This window comes from Azolla caroliniana, unplaced genomic scaffold, assembly GCF_043228905.1.
Source record: "Azolla caroliniana isolate FFs.n. ecotype wild unplaced genomic scaffold, voAzoCaro1.0.p SCAF_2, whole genome shotgun sequence".
In the NCBI taxonomy this organism is placed as follows: domain Eukaryota; kingdom Viridiplantae; phylum Streptophyta; class Polypodiopsida; order Salviniales; family Salviniaceae; genus Azolla; species Azolla caroliniana.
The window spans coordinates 23,524,607-23,542,517 of record NW_028230437.1 but is presented as its reverse complement, the minus strand read 5'-3'; the positions used below and the strand labels follow the sequence as shown (position 1 = coordinate 23,542,517).

Genomic DNA, 17,911 nt, shown 5'->3' with positions numbered 1-17,911 from the left:
AGGTGTGAATTGATAGATGACCATCAATATGGTGAATTACTAATGATTCGGCCATACAAGGTGATTAGGGACAATTTCGTATAGTTGTTCTTGAGTATGCAGTTATGTTCAATGTGGGTACATAAAATGAGATTGTGTTTGACAAGAAAATTGAGTTGATGATTTGATCTAGTTTTGTGAACATAATGGGGTAGAAGGACAAACAAGGTTCCACTGTAAGGACATCTATCACATGCAAGCATCTCCAAATACTATTCATATTAAGGGTATTATGAATTATGTCCTTGGTATATTGATTTATGTTTGCTAAAGAAAGTAAAGCAATTAACATAGTTTAGTAATAATCCATCATGAATAACCAGTTTCTCAAATTTGACTCTTTCAATAGAACTCAATTTCAAATTATTCCTCTCTTTTGTGTTTCCATTTCCTCTCAGTTCACCATCATACTAATACACAAACAATATTTACAACAATATGTAGCAATGCTTCAATCCCCATTAACTTACCTAAAAATTTGCTCTAATTACCCTATATTATAGTCCAATTAGTCATATTCATGTTTAACAAGAATTTGTATATCTGATCATTTTTGTAGAAACTTGTCTTTGTCTTCAAAACAACTCTAGATAGGAAAGAAAACTAAAAAACCATGTTTTTCACTTTTTTATCTTCTTCTGTGAGGCCTTGCTCTGGCTAGATGTGGGTTCAGTCAAGTCCGACTTCATACTCACTTCGCTAACCCCTTTCGCGAGTTTATGTTGGTTGACCGCAGCATCGAATGTTGTCCTCACATGCTGACACATTGCTACCAGATCTTGCAATGCATCTTTCAGGACATCCTTGGCCGGATCTCCTATAAAACCAAAAATAAGAAAAATCAATCCAGATTTCAATAGTATTTTTCTTGTCGAAATTCACAAGACATTGGACTATTGTTAATATACTTCCAAATTCCCCAGAGTTTTCATTCTTTCCGAAAATCCCCAGGAGTAGACCTCCAGAAAGAGAGAAGAAACGAATTGACCAAATAAATCACTCAAATTGCATATATAATCGACAGGCAATAGAGGAAATGAATTGACTGCATGAATTGTTCAAGTAGCACATATAATTGAACGGCAATAGAAGAAATAATGAATACATAGGTGCTATTGGAGATATAAAGAAAACTTTGGGGGACGAATGCACATTAGAGAAAATAACAAGAAACTTGAGGAAATAATTCAAAGAATAAAGTAAAACAACTCAAAAAAGGAATTTCCTTTCTTTTTGCTGGCCTATAATTAAGAGCTTTTGCTATTAAATGTATGTTGATCTAAAAACCAAAATCTAGATAGAATTCAATAACCATGTATTCCTCACTCGCAGTGTATCGGAAGAGAACCTGTTGTTTGAATTCTAAGGTTGACACGATTTTCTGATGGATGCGGGACACTGTATCCACAAAACTCAACTCGAGGGCTACACAAAAGCATGTAAAAGAAAAATGATCAGATAAATTCAAACTTTGTAACATGTAACAAAAACTAATTCAGTCCGAGCACAGAACCCCAAAATTGCATCACTTTAAATTATTCATTAGCTTTTCAATTGAGCCGCATGATGGGAAACATATAACCAAAAATTTAAGCCAAGTGCTTACAACCATATCTTGATACAACCAGAAAAATCAACATATATGATCCTTCTCACAAATGAAAACAATGATAGCCTGACAGAGGAGAAAAAAGAGAAGAAGGATAAACTTACTCATGATTCAATATATATCGTAGAGAATTTCCAAGCGTGTGATCTTCATCAACAAATGAGAATGTGGATGCACGAGGGTCCTCCTCAGAGCCCAACTCCATCATCGTTGCCATTCCGTGTGAGTGAAGATATCAAAACGACAGTGGAACTATCTTCACAACCAAAAATCCCCTCTCTGGTTAGTTTCAAGTGTATGCCTCATTAGAAATTGCAAAAAAACAATGGGAGGTAGATAAATATAATTCCTGTATATTATGGTTCTTGGAGGTAAGAGCAACATTTTCAAGCAGCGCGCATGGAGAGAGAAAGAGAGAGAAATGAAAAATGCCCAGGCGGCTGTAGCTCGGTTGGTTAAGGTTTTCCTGTGAAGAACAAAAGGTCATGCATCCAACATCTACATTCTGCGATTCAAGCATCTAGTAATACAGTGTATATAGAGTGAGATTTGAACCCTGGTGCATCATGGATTGCCGTTAACGAGGGTCTATTCCTGATGTTGATCTAAAATGATATGGAATGACAGATTATCCCAACGCTTGCAACCCACCAAAGTTATCTATGAGAAAAAAAAGGTTCTAATCCACGTGAAGGCTGTAGAAAGGCAGAGAAAATAAAACATTTGATTGTATCTAAGCTTTATATTCTTCTTCTTCTTCTTCTTCTTAGTCTTTTATAGGCCTTCCAATTCATCTCATGGAAGTAAATATGATGATTATCATCATCTTCTTTATCTTTCGTCTTTCTTCTTATTGTTCTCTCTCATATGCCTTCCAAGTCACTCCATAAAAGTAAATATGATAACGATAATGTTCGTCCCATATGGCCTCAAGATAATTAAATATAATCTAGCTTACCCCTCATATTCTCCTCCTATTTTTATTTGTATTTCGATGATTGGGTAAACACCCTATTTTATTGTACACCAATTGTCTCATGGGCCAATTTTGGCCTCAGAAAACGTTAATATTTCTTTCTTTCTTTTCTCATACACCCATTCCAAGGTTTTCAATGGACGTAAACATGTCTTCTCCTTCTTCTGTTCTATCTCACACAATACAACAGCCCCTACCAGAGCAGAGCACAATACAATACAATACAATACAATACAATACAGAACAGAACAGAATATGAACTTATGAGTTTCAAATGAAATGGAAAAATACAAAAAGGCACAGGGAGAGAAAGAAAATACCTCAATATTTGCAGAGAACAGAAACAGGACAGAGAGCAGAGAATCGGGCCTTACACTGCCCACACAAAAACTCTTCCTCTCACAGAAAGAACTAACACACACACACACACACAACTTAGTACAATATGTGTAGCAGTATGTACGTACAACAGTAAGAGTAGTATGTATGTATACACTAGTATGTATTTATACTCTATACACATACTCTTAGTGTATAAAACCAAGAAGCTGCCTTGTTGTAATTACTAGAATACTTTGAAGTTTGTAGCATAGTAAACTCTAATACATATCGCTACTCTTAGAAGGTGCACTACATATGGGGGGGGGGGGGCATTCGAGTACTTGGCAGACAATTGTTGGGCATTTGGCTAAGCACACTTGAGATTTTGTGAAGATCTCATAACAATTTATGGTATAACACACGCTATGGTAAAAGTACATTGTCTATCATAGCACTGTGCTTATAGTAAATTACCATAATACCCCTCTTGGATACTATCCTGATCAATTTCTAAACTTTTCTCCAGTATTCTGATCAATTCTGCCCTAAAAAGCTAGCGTTATTGGCAAATCTCTTGTTTGCTTATTGTCTGCATGATTCCCTCACCAAATTAAAGATCATTGATGCAACACTTTGTCAGTTGTTTGGTTGTTGACTTTACTCTGCAATCGAGTCATTGCATCATCTTCAACATTTTGGACACAAAGTTGGAAGTGTTGCAAAAAGCCGCTCAAAAGCTTGTCATAACTATTGAACTTGTCTAATAGGCTTCAGAACTAGCAATATCACTTTGCACCAATGGGTTGTTGGGTAATCAATCCCTAATGTACCCTAGTTCACCATTATTGCTCCTCTTACTGCTACAACATTCCAATAGTGTGAGAAGTGACTTGAGTGGAGTGATCTCCTAACTTTCGAGGGCTTTCCGACGAAGGACAAAATATTTCTAGCCATGGACACATTCCCTTCTTTTGTTTGCTCAAGAATTGCATCTATCATTGTTCATAGTTCTTTTGTATCATTTAAGCCACAAAGTCACAAGGGTGGTATTGCTTTTCACAACAATAGGTAAATGCCACATGATCACCAAAGAGTTTGCCTCTTAATGTGGAACTCAAAAGGTTATGTCATGGATCAAAATGACGCTTGTCCAATGTCTATTGGAACAGCATACTAGGCTTCATGGTTTGGTTTGCACATCTCTTTTTTCATCGACATGGAGTTGCATGTTCACACAAACAAAACAAGAGAGCCATAGCTTGTGATCCTCTTCAAACTTGAATTCACATCTCTCACACTCAAGACACAAGTACAACAAACTCTGAATGCACTAATGTTAAAGACAAACATAACCTCTAATAACCAAGAGGTTTATAATTCTTAGGCCCAAAGTGGGGTACTTAAGCCATATATCGTGAGTAGGGGGGGCCACCTTCCATTATTATAAAAGTGGGGATCTAAGGGGATGCCTTTGAAAATGCCTTAATTGATTCTTTGTGGCCTACCAAGGGTTTGTTCATCTAAAGCCCTCTATACATTCCAAGCAAATACAAAAATAATGATAAATCACAACAAAGCTAGCAAAGGGAAAACAAAAGAATGAAGAATGCCCTACATCACAAATTCATGTTATAATCACATGCATCGATGACACATGACATGGAATTGATCTCTATGTCGTGTTCCACTATAAGCTCAGAAATGGTGCGACCTATTCTTATTTTCTACTCGAGCCATGGAGGAGATTTTCGTCAATGGCAAGCGTTACTCTGGCACACGAATTATCATACTGTTTGGGTGACAATGCTGCCATGATATCTATACATATGACCCTTGGATAAGTCTAGGAGCCATTTCCATTTATGTCGAGACTGGTAAAGTTGCAATGACCCACGTACCCCAAATCGTTTCGGATTCATCTCAGACAAGAACAAACAACAACATGATAATTAATACAGCATTCGCAAACCAAGGGAGCTTTGTTCTTACAAGAAGAATCTAGAAACTATGAAATCTACAGGAAGAAAAAATGAATTAGTATGGCATATATACTCTCCACCTAACCTTACAAAAAAAGGGCTATCTAATTCACAAACATAGACAAAAGAATAATCTAAAATATCTTCATTGGCTAACTTCCATTAATGTAGCCATTGAGATCGAATTCCTGTATACCCACTTTATTCACGTCGCTATCCATGTTCAAGTCCAATCCTTTTCCAATCTTTGGATTGCAAGTAGAAAGCTTATTTCCAAACCCAGCTGTTGCTATTAAACTATTCTTGTACGAGTTCGACAGGGTGAGAACTTGCTCGGCCGATAAGCCAGCTCTGCGAGGCTCTGGCCTCCCAATACTACGAAAGCACTTCTCACCTTCTTCTTTTACTATACTAAAATCTTCAACCAAATCAAATGTTTTATTACACACATTCCTATATACTTCCCCATGTTGAGCTATCTCTCTATCTGACGCATTCCAACCACACAATGAGCTTGATACCCTTTCGCCTACGGAGCAAATATCCCCATTCAAAATGCCCTCGTTTGGTTTCAGATCTTCTTCATCGTTGCCGCTCCGGTTAACAAGCCCTTCCGAATTTCCTAGAAATAATCTCGACCTTTTTGTCAAGTTCTGGAAGATATCTCTAGAGCAACCATGCTCCGACCTCTCATTCGTAACGTGAGTAAGGCAACTTTTGGGTGAGCATTCCGCAATGTCTTGATCATTCTCAGGTACCCGACGTTCGGAAACACTGTTCGAAACATCGGAGATAACCAATGAGAAGCTAGGATTCAAGCATTCATTTGAAACCTTTGTTGCTAAGTCCGAGAGTTCAGCCCGAGCTACTTCAAGACCATCATTTGTAACTGTCTGACCAGCTAGGGTTTGTTGTGCTTTCTCAAGTATGGATTGTAAGTATCTCCCTTGTGCTTCAATACGCACTTGCAAGAGTCGTTGGACCTGAACAAAGAATTGGGAGGAAGAAACATGGCAAGATGGTGGGCAAAAATGGAGTACATGTATTGGGTGTGTTACAATCAGATGCATAAACCACATATACACACTATGAGCATATCCATAACCATACATATGTAGGGAAGCTTACGATATGCATAACCATGCACACTTAGGATAAGCATATGCATAATCATGCATGTGTATGATGAGCATGCATAACCTTACACAAGTTCGAGGTGCATATGCACATCGTACACATATTTGGTTATGCATATGCACAACTATAGACATGTACGATGTGCATATGCATGACCATAACTACATTTGATGCGCATATGCATAGCCATAACTATGTACGATGTGCATATGCATAGCCACACATGAGAACGACGTGCAAATGCATAACCAAATATGTGTACGATGTCGATACACATAACCATACAAACATATTATGAGCATATACATAACCATACAGATGTATTATGGGCATATGTACACATGTAAAATATGGTGTTTTGATCAGTTATAGCTTTACCTCCAATTGCTCATGAAGCTTTCGCTGTACTTCCATTTGAAGCCGTATAGCTTCAGTAATATGTACATTACTGGGGAAAAAAATTATCAAAAATCTTAGCAAAATTGTTATATGGCTATTCCATTTATTCCTACCAATAATGCAAACACTTTGCATAATCATAAAGTAAATCATCCAAAATTTTGAAGAAAAATCTTAGCATAATATAACAGTCACTCTTCGAATTCATCACATAAAATGAAGAGGAGTTACTCACTCAGAACCATTTGGGTTCAGTGTGTTTTGAGCCACAATTGCACCTCCAGATGCTCCTAAATCTCCTGAACTTAGTTTAGATCAATTCAAAGTTTGGAGTGAATATTTTTCCTACTATAAATTCAGAATGTTGATTGCCATCTGCATAAACAAAATAAGGGAGAAAAACACACCAAGATACCCACCTCCACCCAAAGTTGTTGGATATTTAGTAGAATACCACTGAGGTTTTAGAAAAGTAGCACTTACACTTAGGGGTATTCTAGTAGTTTTGTAAACTTAGTGATATTTCAGTAAATACCCACAAAAGGTTGGGGTTGATTTGGTGATTTTCCACTCTCAAAGACAAACTATTTACCAGGCATAGCAGTGTCAGGAGTGGTTTCTCTATGAGGCTGCTTTCCAAGGCGATATTTCTATACAAAAACAATATATAGACATTGTAAGATTATGATGTATAAATTGTATCAGAACACACGGTCAAACGCCACATAGATCCCATAAAACTAAACCTGAAGATGGCTCTTGAGATGGTATAATGTGAGACCTTTGACATTCATCACTTTCATTACAGCTTTTGGGGTGGCCTCTACAGGGGGACCCGGATGTTTGTTAGTTACTTAGTGCTATCAAAGAAGCACAAAAAGACCTTAAAATAAGATTTTAAATGTGATAAAAGACCTTAAAATAAGATTTTAAATGTGATAAAAGACATTAAAATAAGATTTGGATTAACAATCATTGATTATGAAGAAGAGGAAGGTTTAAAAGTTAGCAACTTTTGAAAACAAGTAACCTTGATGAAGAAAATGAAGGTATAAGCTATAAGTGCAGCCCTACAAAGCTTTCACAAACAATATCAACTGCCAAGAACACTATCAAATAAGGTGGATTCAGCCCTATAAGAGTCTAGAAAGTAACATTGATTATGAAGAAAAAGCAATTCATAGCAAATACAACCCCATAAGCTTCTGAAAAGAGAGAACAATCATGAAGAAAAGAAAGATGAGCCAATCTGCAAAAAAACATTAATTATGACGAAAAGAAAGATGTAAGCTACTGAGAACACGCACTAACTATGAAGTAAATAAAGGTAACGATCTCTTGTCATTTCTATTAAATTTTAAAAACAGTAAGTGAATTCTGAAGAAAAGAAAGGTGTAAGCTAATTCAGGCCAATTGGCTTCTCAAAAAACTATGAAGAAAACTTACTATAAAGAATCTCTTATTAACTCTTATAATATGCATTAATCTATCTAATGATATGATAGATCATGGACTTACTATCAGCTCCACCAAGCTGAGAAACTGCATCAACAAATCTCTCATGGAGTTCTGCTGTCCATCGCAATCTTGGCTTCGGATCTGTAGAAAGAACCACAGACCCATCTCTGCATATAGCATTCCCTTGCATTTCTCCACTAAACTCTTGCATTTTCCCACTAAAATCTTGCCTTTGATGTGAAAAGACTGCCCCTGTGGCTCTACATTTTTCAATCTGATACATGTCCTACTGGCCAAAACTAGCATATTATTAATTTTAGACATCTGTTTGGTCTTGAATTCCATGTACGCACACACTCATGTACATAATATACATACACACATTCTCAGATATAGATATTGATACATACCCCGTCCATACATGTCCATACTTATCCATAGATATACATATCCAATTTAAAATCTCAAATGATTGATCTAAAGTGTAGCAAGCTTAGTATCCTGCCGCATCAAATCAATGATAACTTGATAAAATAGATTCAAACAAAGTAAATGTTTAAATGAACCATAAAACAAAAATATTAAGTACATGTACCAATGAACCTAAACACAAAAATATTACTCTGAAGTACAGATAAATCTTCAATGTCATTGCTTTTTCTAATCATTATACGATTGTGTGATTCACATCCTTTATTGGGTGTATTGCAGGAATGAATGTTGCTCATATCATATAATCTATCTATCTCTATCTATATATATAGGCAGACATACACTTGCATACATCCGTTCATACATGAACATATACAGACATGTATATCCACACACACACACACACACACACACATATATATATACACACATATCAATATGCAAATTTACATATACGCATGGACATAAAAACACGTATATCTATGAGTATGTATTTGGAGATAGAGACTATCGACATCTTAAAAACCTGCTGAAATTAACTACAAGAAAGGAAATACATTGAAAAATGGGTTCAAGAGCAGTGCAAGTTACCTTGAATGTCCAGTTTGGTATGTGTACTATCCGCCTTCTTGTAGTTGTAGAGAAACAAGAGATGAGTAATGTGGAGAAGGAAGGAATATCAACACCAAAAATGGGATCCAAAGAAAGACAGGAGAAGAAACATGTTGCATTTTCAGAAGGGATTATTGTCTGAGAGAAGGTATAAAAATTCCCTTTTCAAATTTCTTTTAGCCTTTTTATTTTTTGGGATTGTTTAGTTTTTGGGGGTGGGGGGATATATTTGCCTAATTGCTTTCTGTTTTTCTTTTTCTTTTGTTAAAATTGATCATTTATAGCTCTGTATAAGAAATCAGAATAAGTTCATTGAGAGAGGATAGAAAACAGAGGAGTGCAGAAATGAGAAGAGAAGCGAGGAAGTAAAAAGAACGGAAGAAAGGGTCCAAATTTGTAATTTGAGCACAAAAAAACACAACAAAAAGAAGAAGCCAAAAATCAAAAGAACTTTTGTTGCTTGGAATATGCTCGTGTGTATGTGTATGTGTATGTGTATGTGTATGCATAGGTGTAGGTGTATGCGTATGGGTATGTGTATGCGTATCATATGCCTATATGTATGGGTATGTGTATGTGTATGTGTATGTGTATGTGTATGTGTATGTGTATGTGTATGTGTATGTGTATGTGTATGTGTATGTGTATGTGTATGTGTATGTGTATGTGTATGGGTATGGGTATGTGTATGTGTATGGGTATGTTGTGCTTTGAGGAGATGTGAATTCATATATACCCTTCTCGTTCATAGCTCATATGTTTCTGGAGTTGTGTCACGTTCTTCTCTAAAGGGTTATTATCTTGGGCATTTCCAAATGCCTTAAGCTCTTCAACTCTCTCCAAACGTGATGTCTTTAGATGGACTCATATGTCGCCTTGTACTCTAATTTGTCTTAAGCCATTTGTGGGGCCAATAGAGTGCAAACGAGCTGAGTTAAAGTCCATGGTCACACTATGCTCCAACATTTGTCCCCCCCCCTCCCCTCCAAACATAGTTGGCACAACCCTACTCTCAGTACCATTTGTCTCTTGATCTTTTGGTCTCTACTATGAGCTAATGTGAAGACTTATGCATTTGTCCATTGGTCGCAAATTGTCCATACGTAAGATATGCATCCATTTATCTAGGATGGATAATGAAACCACCAGCATAGAGTTTTTGGAACTACCAGAGAAAATAAAAACAAATCGAACCACTTGAAGTCTATCTATCAATGTACTCGTATGGTTACATTAGTAGCTAAACATTCATTAAAGTGATTTGTACTAATATTTGTTGATGCGACTAAAACCACCACATATGTTTAGAGAAAAGTAATTTGACAAAATTTTGAAAATATTTCCAATCTCATCAATCAATCCAAGATGGAGATGTTCCCAAAACAAGGGAAATGCCCCTTGTGTTGACCGATGATGGCATTGATTTAATGACGAGATGGATGTGAGGGACGTGGTTGACATTCATATGTTTTCTTCTTGGCTCGCAAAATTGGGGATTCTAGGCTCAACCTTTGGTGTAATTGCTAAGGTGTTCTTTATCATTATCATTGAATGACTTCGCTATGTATATACACACAAAATTACTAGAGGAGTAATATCAACTTCCATTATTCAATAGTTGTTCAATGCATGGAACCTCTAATGGGCATGCCTGTAAGGCTTTTTTAGAACTAGAAATCCTAATCTAACAGGTAGAATGTGTTCTACTTAATGTATGCCATAGTGCCAAGTGATTTGTCTATTAGCAATATGATCCTTGAATGTTGACCAATCTCCCATGCAACATATGCTTATGGTTGTAATGTTGTTTCCTCTAGGATTGGTTCCTCCAATGCACACAAACCTTCTCATACGAACCTCGAGAATTCAATCTTAGTTAAAGTGCATCACACCCAAATATTCTCACCTCATCATGTTTTGACATCATGACTAACATACAATACATTCATGTGGATGATGAAGATAAAGTATTAGACCATTGTTTCATTGCTTGAACCCACAACTTTCATGCTAAGAATCTCAAGATTTACCATTATGCCACAATGGCATTGTGCCTTTGATGTTTTGTATGTCAAGAAGAACCTAGAAACTAGAGGTAAATATATTGTATTACCTATTATTCGAATACAACAATTGGTCTAGTCATTCTTGAATGATATTCAATGTCTTGATGAACATGTAAATTTCAGTTTTCTACAACCCGGGCTCATGAAATTGTATATAACAATAGGGCATCTTTATAGTGAAATTCATAAGTATGGTTAGATGGAAGTCTCCTTCAATAAGACTTCTATGTAGTAAGAGGAAATTTGAGATTATTGATGCAATATATTGTCAAAGACAACTAAAACAAGGCACCCTTTAAAACAATCTTTCATGTACAAAAATATGTTTCAGTTGTATTTGCAAAGCACTCGTAGGGAATGTAACCTCTTTCGCATTTTTCTCTATCTTTGTTACTTACTATCCCCTTTGTCTACACATCACAAAATATGGTGCTTTTCCCACAAGTTTGAAAGGTTTTTCTTCTCAACCTACCCCTTAAGCACAAAATGACGGGGACAATTGCTAGAACAAAGAAGACAATGTTCATTGCTCGTAGGCTTAATGAGAATATCTCTTCCACAACATGGTGTTTCCATCAAGACAAATATATTTGTATCTCTTGTTGATGCAATTGAATTTGCTGTTGTGAAAAGAAAAAGAAACAAAGGTTTGTTTCATCACAAGAAATTAACCTATATATTTTTCATCAAAAGCTTACCAAATTAAAATTCACTAGTAGATTGATCACAATCATACAACACAATAGAGTGATGACTTGCAATCAAACAAAAAAAGGAGTTTTCTAAAGTGTGATATGAGGCCATTCCATGCTCTTGGTGATATTCTAATAAATATCTCCGACAAATTGATTGAAAATATTTTGTTAAGATGAAAAGACACTAATGGGGATTATCAAGTTGTCCCTTTTTTGTGGGCAAACTATTGTGAAATGCACATAAGAACACATGCACACCACACTATATTACACAATTTGTAATTTGGCCAACAAATATATTGGGTTGAACATAGGCATGGTCATTGATTGTGTTGTGGACTATATACATGTAGTTGGTGTATGCTTGTCAGGCCCCAAGTTTGGCATGGTCATACTAATTCTAGCAATACAAGGGTTCGAACTTGCTATTTGCAATACCTAAGATTTGTGAATGTTTTGTTACTCCTAAAAGTAGCTATGTTCGTACTTATAATAATTATGTTATGTCTTCAAGGTCACCCCTTCCACTATTTTTGTGGTGTGACTCGAGTATTGCAAAGATTACAAAAATTTGTTGAAAAGTTTTGTGCTCTTTTGGTTTGCTTACCTATGTTTGTGAATATGCAATTCTAATAGAAGGATGCTCAATTCCATCACACCAATTTGTCCTCATCATTGATAGATTTTTGGAATTACAATGAATGTGTTAAGTTCTCTTTTCTAAGTGAACATTTGGTGATTGTGGTGATATAATCTTAATTACAATGAAAAACTTGCTAGAAAACGTCACAAATATAGAAGAATAAGTTTATAGCTTGTAAGCTATGGTTTTATTGCAACCCTTTTAAATAAGAACATGCCATGTAAAGAACTATAACATTACCGGATTTTTTTTTTCCTTTGTAAAAAGTTCCTTCATGATTGTTCTTGGAATTGTTTAAACGCAACTATAGATATTTTTATTTTTAACTGTACCAAATGAGTATATTCCCACATGGAATATTTCCTGTGTTTGTCGTATTCATACCATATGAATGCTTCTTTTCGTGATCACTAAAGCATGCGAATCATGCTTAAAGGATATGCGACCACACAATGTTAAGATTCACGAGGTCTTCTTCCCACACTAATCCAGAAAATAATGTAGTTTCGAGCTATACATTACTAGAATGTAGGTTCTTGCGCATACATCCCCATGAATATATTATTGCACATGTTCGTGCACGTCCCTCATGCTTCTTGACTTTATTTGGTTAGCATATTCCCTTACCTTTTCTAAAAAGCCATTTTGTGATGGAGAGTGAATTCAAAGTCGGGCCTGTCCCCACCAAGTCTCCACATAAACACCATCCATTCATATCATGTACCACCCGCATTTCCCTAAAGCATCCAACTTTTTAGGTTCTCTCTCTCTCTCTCTCTCTCTCTCTCTCTCTCTCTCTCTCTCTCTCTCTCTCTCTCTCTCTCTCTCTCTCTCTCTCTTAAGCGGCAACATTATCCTATAGATTCTTCTAACATGTCTTGGATCAAATTGTTCGACTCCCCTCATTTGAGTAATAGTTTTCCCAAATGTTACAATGACGACATTCCCCTACCCCTCTCATCCATTCCCAGTGAGTTATTTCCTTGATATATGTAGTAGCCTTCCGACATGATTCTTTTTGCTGACATCATCTAGTTTTAGATTCCACTCACGTAAAGAACCAAAGAGATTTCTTTTACCAACTCATCCATTTAACTCATCAATTCTTACTTGGATAAAAGAGAGTAATAAATGTTTTGAAAAGAAACCATAACCATCTTAACATTGCGATTCGATTCGCTTGTGCCTATCTATTAAAGCTTGTACACCATAATCCAAAAGATATTTGTGCTTGTCAAATATCCGTTTTGGTGTGGGTTTTAAGTATTGGCAAGTTGAAGAAAACCACTACACACATGACGTCTTCTACTAACAATCATTGCTAGCATCTACAAGTCTACGAAGATTCTAGGCATATAATTTACTCACAACCCCCCCACCTCTTTCTTAACCATCTTCGTTGAATAAAGTGGTCAGAAGATCACATATGTCAAAACTATCGATTATGACATATAGTATATAACCCCCCATATAAAAGAATCACATAAGATAAGGTTGTGCCCATTTTGAATCTTCTTTTATTCTTCATGAGCATAAACAAGAGTCGTCATTTCATAGTCAACCAAATTACTTTATGGTTGATTGGTATCTTCAAAAGGCAAAGATATTTTGTCGACACACAATTGAGAGACTTGTCAAGCTTTGTTGTAAGAGCAACCATAAAAGCATCAAATTTGTACAAGTCACACAGAGAAATCCTAATGTGAGAACCTAAGAACATTTTGTTTCCACAAACTAATACTTAATTATAGTCATAAAAGTAAGGAATCACATACGTTTTTTGATTGCAAGGTTCAAGGAATTCTTTTTTGCATGTTTTTATTTTATAGCAAATTACAAGAAACCTAACTTATCCATTGTATACTTTTTTTTGTTGAATCGTATCTTTCTGATATTAATGTGCATTGAGTGCTTCATGATAAATAGATGACCATATTGAGCGGAATAAACCCTGAAAACTTAAAACGAGATTTTCTAGATTGCACACATTTCTTGTGAGAATTAGCCATTGACAAGTGAGAATCATATTGTTTTTTCACATTGTGCCTCCAAAAACATTCTTAAAATTCTGAATTAGACGTTAAGTTTTCACAATTTTGTTTATAGTGAGTTACATGGACAAAATGTTCTAACTTTGAAGGTAACACAATGAATTCAAGTATACAAATGTGTCTTTAAGCATTCTATGTAGACAAAAAATGTTGGCTTGATTGTATTTGTCACAATGTAAATAATTAGATTCCCCGAATCGATCATCTACACAAGGATAAATTATAATGGGACAATGAAAGGCTTTAAGCGTGTAAAAACAAACAACGACTACAATTTGTGCAAGTTGTAGAAGGTATGTGAAAATGAAACATGAGTTTATGTAGAATAGAGTTCACATCAAAACTTTTTGGAGAGTTGTTTTGATGTTATGTGTCATGTTCTGTTTTAATTGGAGAAAACATGACCTTTAATGCGTACATGTTTGAGACAAATTTGATGCTAGAAAATCATACACTTTGTGCAAAAATATAGAATGAATGTGTAGGGAATAGTTAAAAAAAGTGGAGTTTGAAGTGAAGTTTGAAGTGATGAACCATATTGAATTCCAATAAGAAGCAATAATACATATCATGGTTCTAATGTAAAATCAAAAAGCTTAAGCCGTGTGTGCATTATATTAAGACGATTATTTTGTATGCAATTAAAATATATGTAGTTGATCTTATCTACGTAAACAAACATCATGTGCACAATTCATCCACACAGACAACATGCTTTGTTATGTATTTTAGTATCCACTTGCCACATGCCTACAAAATTCACGAACATGTACATTCATCAATAGAGATACTTCTATTAGATGTCAAATTGCATATATCCATGTATCTTGACACAATTTGTATGGGTGACATATAAACATGATATATGTGCATAGCTTGGCATGGTAATTTTAACTTGAATGGTTGATTATACCAATGGCTTAACATTTGTAGCGTTGAATGCTTTATACTCTATGCAATATGTATGATTAACATTTCGAGCATTGCTTTTCCAAGGGGCAATGCTATGGTTTTCACTCCTTGCATTGTGGGAAAAATATCAATGTTGCCAAACTATTTTTAGGAGAAAATCGGTAGTGTGCATTGGTCTTAAAATGAGATGATTTCTCATATTAAATTAAGAGAATAGTGGCTTTGCCTAACAATTCCTTTGCCCTCTTTTACAATTGATGCACATCCTCGAGTTCATTGCCTTTCTCGTTAGGTTGGGTTTTGGGGGGAAAGGGTTTTATAAAATCTATTGCTTTGCCCTTTTTGGTAGGTAGAGTTGAGATGGGGGATGGTTATGTGCCATTATATACATCTTGTCATTAGGTTGATGAGTGGGGTAATAACACCACCAATTTTCTATGCATGGTATCTTCATTTCATTTGCATAGAATGTGTCAAGCCATTAGTTAATATTTGCCTTACGTTTGTCCTCTATGGGCAATTAAATTGGCATATCCAAATTTCATGTCGTGAATCATCTCTCTGTTATGTGCCCCTTTTCTCTTAAACTAGAGTTATAATCTTGGATTAGTGGTCAACTCGTCTCTTTATTTCTCCCACACGTGTGTACTCTCACTTGAGTCCCTAGTTTGATCAACAAGTAGACTTGCCTTCATTAATAAAAGCATAATTGAGTGTGATGAAGAACTTCATTTACTCCATGGAGGCGTCGTGGGTCAATATCTTTGTGCCTAATGCCTATTAGTCTAGAGGGAGATATACTTCATCCACAAACCCCACACCATATTGCATAAATTGAACCACCCATGTGACATTACGTTTATTAGGCTGACTTTGCAACCTATTTAGACTAGATATATAGTTCATTTAGATTCAAACACTTGGCTCTACTCCATCCAACTTTCATTCGATCGATAATTAACTAAGAAAATCATTGTGTTAGGATAATGTTATTCATATTTCTTTCCTTGTTCTTCTTTACTATCATAAAAATATACTATTCAAATTGGACACAATGTGAAATGGCATAGGATAAGTAAATACCATCAATAATACTCTAGTACTCTATGAAATATCACAAACTTCACCTCTCCGATGGAAGACATGTATTGGAGGTCTCATATACTACAACAATTCGTTGCTTGGAAGAGGACAAGGTCTGGTCTACGATGTCATCTTTAGTAGTTTGGGTATTGTGGAAGGCTAGATGTAAATGTGTATTTCAAAAAGTCAAACAAAATGCGGTTGAGTTAGTCAAAGAGATATGGTTAATGCTCTTACATACTCTGAGAGGTCAATATGAGCCAATAATCTATTGTATGAATTTGTTGTAGCCTTTGGGCATCTTTCCATTAATACCAAGGTGAATCTTTATTTAAATAAATAAAAATATATATCACAAACTTCATAAGATATTTCTTTGGTTCAACAACCTATGAAAACTTTTGTTCCTTCATCACTACGGGGAGGTGACAAAATAACTTTACAATCCATTTCCCTAGTGGTGTCCTTCTTTTCCTATGCACAATGTTCTTACCTTTTCCACATACCATGACCACATTTTGGTAATTTTAACTCTAATTGTTGTTCCTTATTGATTTTACTTTTGTTCTTTAGGAAGTTAGTAGGAAATTACACGCTACAATGATGATTTGGGCATGTCAAACAAGGTTGTGTGGTGTGGATCTTCATACAAAGAAATATTATGGGCTCCATAGCAATTAATTAGAACCAATTTCAAGGATGCCTCCACTTTGTTCAAATTAAAGTATAATGTGTACGTTAGTTTGTTTCAAAAGATTCTCCAAAAGTGGAATCTCTCTCTCTCTCTCTCTCTCTCTCTCTCTCTCACACACACACACACACACACACACACACACACACACACACACACATAGAGATCATAATCGGTCTCCTAAGTCGGTGGATGTTAGAAGATATCTATCTATCTATGCATTACTTTACAAAATGCAATTGTGAAATGCAGTTGTTTGAACAAATGACGTTGTCATTAAGCATTTGCTTCATGACATAAAAATAAACTCAAATATTATATCAAGTAACATTTGTGAGGTTTGAACTTATAACCCTATACATTGAAGTACAAGGTATAAACCAATGGATGAACTATTGTTTATAATTATATTCTCATAATTCCATTATCTATTTTCATAAGAACTCAGATGAACATGATAGCTATCATGCATTGGATGCATCTCATGACCTCTCACATACAACATATGCATGTGAGCACCTATATAAATAGAGGAAAAGGAAGCATCAAGGCATCCGTGAATCAATTAAATGAACAATTGATCAAGAAATCAATTAATCAAATAATAAATCAAGATAGCTTATCTATGGATGTCTCGTCTTTCAAAAGTGAAGTCAAGGTTCGAGTTGGAGTTTGGTAGAGAAAGTATCTATCTTTGTGATCGAGCATTGTAACTTGGTAAAATCTTGTATTCTCAATATAATAAAACTTGTCCTTATCATATACTCTTGCAACTTTAATCATACACTATCCATGTTCGTCTCTATCG

General features: G+C 35.5%; 2 protein-coding genes across 9 annotated transcripts; both read right to left on the bottom strand.

Annotated features, from left to right (window-relative positions):
* Positions 1 to 478: 478 nt before the first annotated feature.
* LOC147867688 (uncharacterized) lies at positions 479 to 3,066 on the bottom strand. Its single transcript, XM_087315478.1, has 4 exons — positions 2,945 to 3,066; positions 1,753 to 1,900; positions 1,388 to 1,464; positions 479 to 856 (listed from the first exon to the last, which is right to left on the bottom strand). The coding sequence occupies exons 2-4, from the start codon at positions 1,863 to 1,865 to the stop codon at positions 660 to 662; spliced, it is 387 nt and encodes a 128-aa protein (XP_087171604.1). The 5' UTR covers positions 1,866 to 1,900; positions 2,945 to 3,066; the 3' UTR covers positions 479 to 659.
* Positions 3,067 to 4,905: 1,839 nt separating this feature from the next.
* On the bottom strand, positions 4,906 to 9,293 carry LOC147867687 (protein PHR1-LIKE 2-like). 8 transcript variants are annotated; one of them, XM_087315476.1, is made up of 7 exons: positions 8,942 to 9,293; positions 7,979 to 8,059; positions 7,207 to 7,283; positions 7,053 to 7,110; positions 6,696 to 6,759; positions 6,440 to 6,509; positions 4,906 to 5,907 (listed from the first exon to the last, which is right to left on the bottom strand). In XM_087315476.1, exons 3-7 carry the CDS (start codon positions 7,261 to 7,263, stop codon positions 5,077 to 5,079), a joined length of 1,080 nt encoding a protein of 359 aa, XP_087171602.1. In that variant the 5' UTR covers positions 7,264 to 7,283; positions 7,979 to 8,059; positions 8,942 to 9,293; the 3' UTR covers positions 4,906 to 5,076. The 8 variants fall into 8 exon arrangements, with proteins under 8 accessions (XP_087171602.1, XP_087171598.1, XP_087171595.1 ...); XM_087315472.1 differs by having other exon boundaries at positions 7,979 to 8,201; positions 8,938 to 9,112; XM_087315469.1 differs by having other exon boundaries at positions 7,979 to 8,217; positions 8,942 to 9,112.
* Between the last annotated feature and the right edge of the window lie 8,618 nt (positions 9,294 to 17,911).

Coding starts and splice junctions, on each gene's coding strand:
- LOC147867688 (XM_087315478.1), bottom strand. CDS start 1,865: ATGGCAACGATGATGGAGTTGGGCTCTGAGGAGGACCCTCGTGCATCC. Junction 1,465..1,752: donor CGATATATATTGAATCATGA/GTAAGTTTATCC, acceptor GCTTTTGTGTAG/CCCTCGAGTTGAGTTTTGTG. Junction 857..1,387: donor CCTTAGAATTCAAACAACAG/GTTCTCTTCCGA, acceptor TTGGTTTTATAG/GAGATCCGGCCAAGGATGTC.
- LOC147867687 (XM_087315472.1), bottom strand. CDS start 8,201: ATGTATCAGATTGAAAAATGTAGAGCCACAGGGGCAGTCTTTTCACAT. Junction 7,284..7,978: donor TCAGCTTGGTGGAGCTGATA/GTAAGTCCATGA, acceptor GTCCCCCTGTAG/AGGCCACCCCAAAAGCTGTA. Junction 6,510..6,695: donor CTGAACCCAAATGGTTCTGA/GTGAGTAACTCC, acceptor TTTTTTCCCCAG/TAATGTACATATTACTGAAG.